General features: G+C 69.7%; 1 protein-coding gene across 1 annotated transcript in view; it reads left to right on the top strand.

The window, feature by feature from the left end:
• Window positions 1-3261, top strand: part of EMIHUDRAFT_463440 (5'-3' exoribonuclease) — a 5194-nt gene extending 1933 nt beyond the window's left edge. Inside the window, exons 2-6 of the mRNA XM_005778234.1 lie at window positions 630-995; window positions 1256-1556; window positions 1628-1723; window positions 2027-2789; window positions 3216-3261. Of these exons, the coding sequence (XP_005778291.1) occupies window positions 630-995; window positions 1256-1556; window positions 1628-1723; window positions 2027-2761 (1498 nt within the window). The 3' untranslated portion in view covers window positions 2762-2789; window positions 3216-3261. The remainder of the gene's footprint in view (window positions 1-629; window positions 996-1255; window positions 1557-1627; window positions 1724-2026; window positions 2790-3215) is intronic.
• Window positions 3262-3311: the final 50 nt, after the last annotated feature.

Here is a 3311-nt window from a genome sequence, read left to right as displayed (position 1 = left end):
CGCACCTCGCCATCCGAGCGGGCGGGCTTGATTTGGTTCGAGACACTTCCGAGACACCTCCGAGACACCTCCGAGACACCTCCGAGACACCTCCGAGACACCTCCGAGACACCTCCGAGACACCTCCGAGACACCTCCGAGACACCTCCGAGACACCTCCGAGACACCTCCGAGACCCCTCCGAGACACCTCCGAGACACCTCCTAGACACCTCCGAGACACCTCCGAGACACCTCCGAGACACCTACCACGTGCCCTCAGGTCCTCGACGTGTACCGCGACTCGCGCACTGGGCTCGGCGGCTACCTGCTCGCCTCCGGCCGGCTGCAGCTAAGGCCGCTCGCTCGCTTCCTGGACCTTTCCTGGACCTTTCCTGGACCTTTCCTGGACCTTTCCTGGACCTTTTCAGGCCGCTCGCTCGCTTCCTCGCTGCACTCGCCCGCGAGGAGGAGAGCACGATCCGACGCAGGCACGCCCTGCGCGCGAGCAAGACAGAGAGTACCAAGTACCCGAGAGTACCCGAGAGTACCCGAGAGTACCCGAGAGTACCCGAGAGTACCCGAGAGTACCCGAGAGTACCCGAGAGTACCCGAGAGTACCCGAGAGTACCCGAGAGTACCCGAGACTAGGCACGCATTGCGCGCGAGCAAGACGGCCCACCACAAGCGAGGCCCCGCCGCCGGACTGGCCGGCCGCATCGCGCCCGCCGCCAGCCCGCCAGCAGAGGGTGGCGCGGGCGCGGGCGCGGCTTCGGGCGCGGGCGCGAGTGCGGGCGCGGGCGGCGCGGGTGCGGGTGCGGCGGCGGGTGCGGCGGCGGCGGGTGCGGGTGCGGCGGGTGCGGGTGCGGGTGCGGCGTCGGCGGCGGCGGCGCGAGCCGCGGCGTCGTCAGTGTGTGCGGCGGGCGAGGATACGGCGGTGGGGTGCTGCGGCGCCGCGGTCGGCTCGGGGGCGGCGGACGCGACTGGCGGCTGGCGCGCTTCCGAGTACCGGGCACGGTTCGGGACCGTAGAAGCGGAAGACGCATTCTTGTCTTTCCAACTGGCGCTCGAGAGGGCACGTACTCCGCTGTATTCGACTGTCTTCAGCCGTACTCAGCCGTACTCGGTTGTACTCGGTTGTACTCGTAGCCCCTTGCACAGCGCCGTCTTCCCGCCCCGCTGTTGGTGCATTCAGTACGTAGGCTGACCATATCTCCCCATATCTCCCCATATCTCCCCATATCTCCCGCCCCGATGTTGGTGCATTCGGCACGTAGGTTCGGGGGCGACTTCGACGCGGCCAAGCTGCGCGCGCTCTGTGTCGCGCACGTGCGAGGTCTCGCGTGGTGCGCACACTACTACTACCACGGCTGCGCCGACTGGCGGTGGCACTTTGGCTTCCACTACGCCCCCTACGCGCACGACTTGGCCGCGGTGGCGGCGGAGCTGGCGGCGGTGGCCGACGGGCCGTGGGCGGGGGGTGCGGCGGGTGACGTGGCCGGCGGCGCGGCGGGCAGCGAGTCCATAGGGGCGTGGGGCGGCGAGGGGCCGTTGCGGCCGGTGCAGCAGCTGGCGGCGGTGTTGCCGCTGAGCAGCGCGTCTGCCCTGCTTGGGCTTTCCCCTGAGGACCGCTCGGGGCCGCCTTCTAGGTGCTGCCGCCGAGCAGCGCGGCGCTGCTGCCCGCTTCGTACCGGCCGCTTGTCTGTTCGGGCTCGTCGCCCCTCGCCGCCTACTACCCGCGCGACGTGCGCCCTCCCCTCCCCTCCCCTCCTCTCCCCTCTTTCTGTCTTTTGTACTCTTCTTCCCCCTTCTCCGTTCCTTTCCCTTCGCTCACACACACACACACACACACACACACACACAGAGAGAGAGAGAGAGAGAGAGAGAGAGAGAGAGAGAGAGAGAGAGAGAAAGAGAGGAGGAGAGAGAGAGAGAGAAGACAGAGAGAGAGAGAGAGAAAGAGAGGAGAAGAGAGAGAGAGAGAGAAGACAGAGAGAGGAGAAGAGAAGAGAAGAGAGAGACGGTCACTTTACCTGGCCGTCCCCTAGGTGCCGCTCGACAGCCGCGGCTGTGCGCATTTGTGGCAGGCTGTGCCGCTGCTGCCGTTCCTTCCGATCACCGCGCTGCTCCGCGAGCTGGCGCCGCTCCCGCTTACCGCGGAGGAGGCGAGGCACGACGCCGTTGGCCGCGAGAGGCTCTACGCCCACCCCGACCTCGCGCGCCGCGTCTGCGCGCCGCCAGCCGTGCGCGATCCCGAGCCGCATGGCCGGCAGGAGGACGGTGGTTTCGGAGCTCGAGAGTCGCCCCGGCCGGCCTCGGCGGAGGCGGGCTGGCTCGCCCTTGCGCGGCCCTCCTTCGTGGCGGGGTCGGTGCGTCGCCGAGAGGGCGGCGAGCCGAGCGGGCGGCAGGCCAGGGCGCCGCTCGACATGCCGTTGCCTCCCGTCTGCGCCGGCTCGTTTGCCTGCTTCGACTTCCGCCCGCCCAAGCGCCGGACCCACTCGCCGGCGCCTCTGCCACGTGCGACGCCGCTGCCGCCGCGGCTCACTTTGGCCGAGCTGTCGGCCGCGACGCGAGGCAAGTCGACCGCGGAGGCGGCGGCGGCGCCCGCTGCTGCGTCGGCCTCGGCGCCGCAGAAGCGCCGCAAGACGAGCGCGACCGCGGCCGAGCTGGCCCTTGCGCGTGGGGGGTCGGCGCGCGCGCAGCCGCAGGCTGGGGCGGGGGGGAAGCATAAAGCGCCGACGCCGGTAGACCCCGGCGCCATGTTTGGGTTTACGTGTGTTTAGTGTCGGGTGGGGTCTGCCGTGAACATTCGACGGGGGCGCCAACACCATCAGCTGGCCCGCGGCCCCGTGGCCGCCCGCCCCCGGACACGCGCGCGCCACGCAGCACAGACACCCCACCCCAGCCACACCGCACGCACGCCTGCGCCACACGCCTGTCGGTGTCGGCGTGTCGCCTCTCCCGCGTCCCTCCCGCTCTCCGCCCCCGGCCCGCGCGACCGCCTTCAAAGCTTCGTGCACGTGGCACCTCGTGGCAAGCTCGGTTATCTCCAGCGTTCTCGGCTCGGCGCCGTCGTCGCGCTCGGGTGCTCCCCCTGAGGTTGTTGGGATTTCTCGGCATCGCCCTGCGATGCTCTCTACTACCTCTAGTCTACACACCAGTACCACGTGCTGGTCGCCCCCATGCACTCAGGCGCCGCTCAGGCGCCCGAGCCGGAGCAGAGCCCCCACGCGTCGCCGCAAGGCCGCTCGGTTTGGCCCCCTTCCGTCCTGTCAATGCTTGCAGTTGGCACCCCCCCCCCCGGGCCCTCTTCTGCACTCACTTTCTACATAC

This window comes from Emiliania huxleyi, assembly GCF_000372725.1.
Source record: "Emiliania huxleyi CCMP1516 unplaced genomic scaffold EMIHUscaffold_25, whole genome shotgun sequence".
NCBI lineage: Eukaryota > Haptophyta > Isochrysidales > Noelaerhabdaceae > Emiliania > Emiliania huxleyi.
This window is presented reverse-complemented; position numbering and strand designations above follow the sequence as displayed.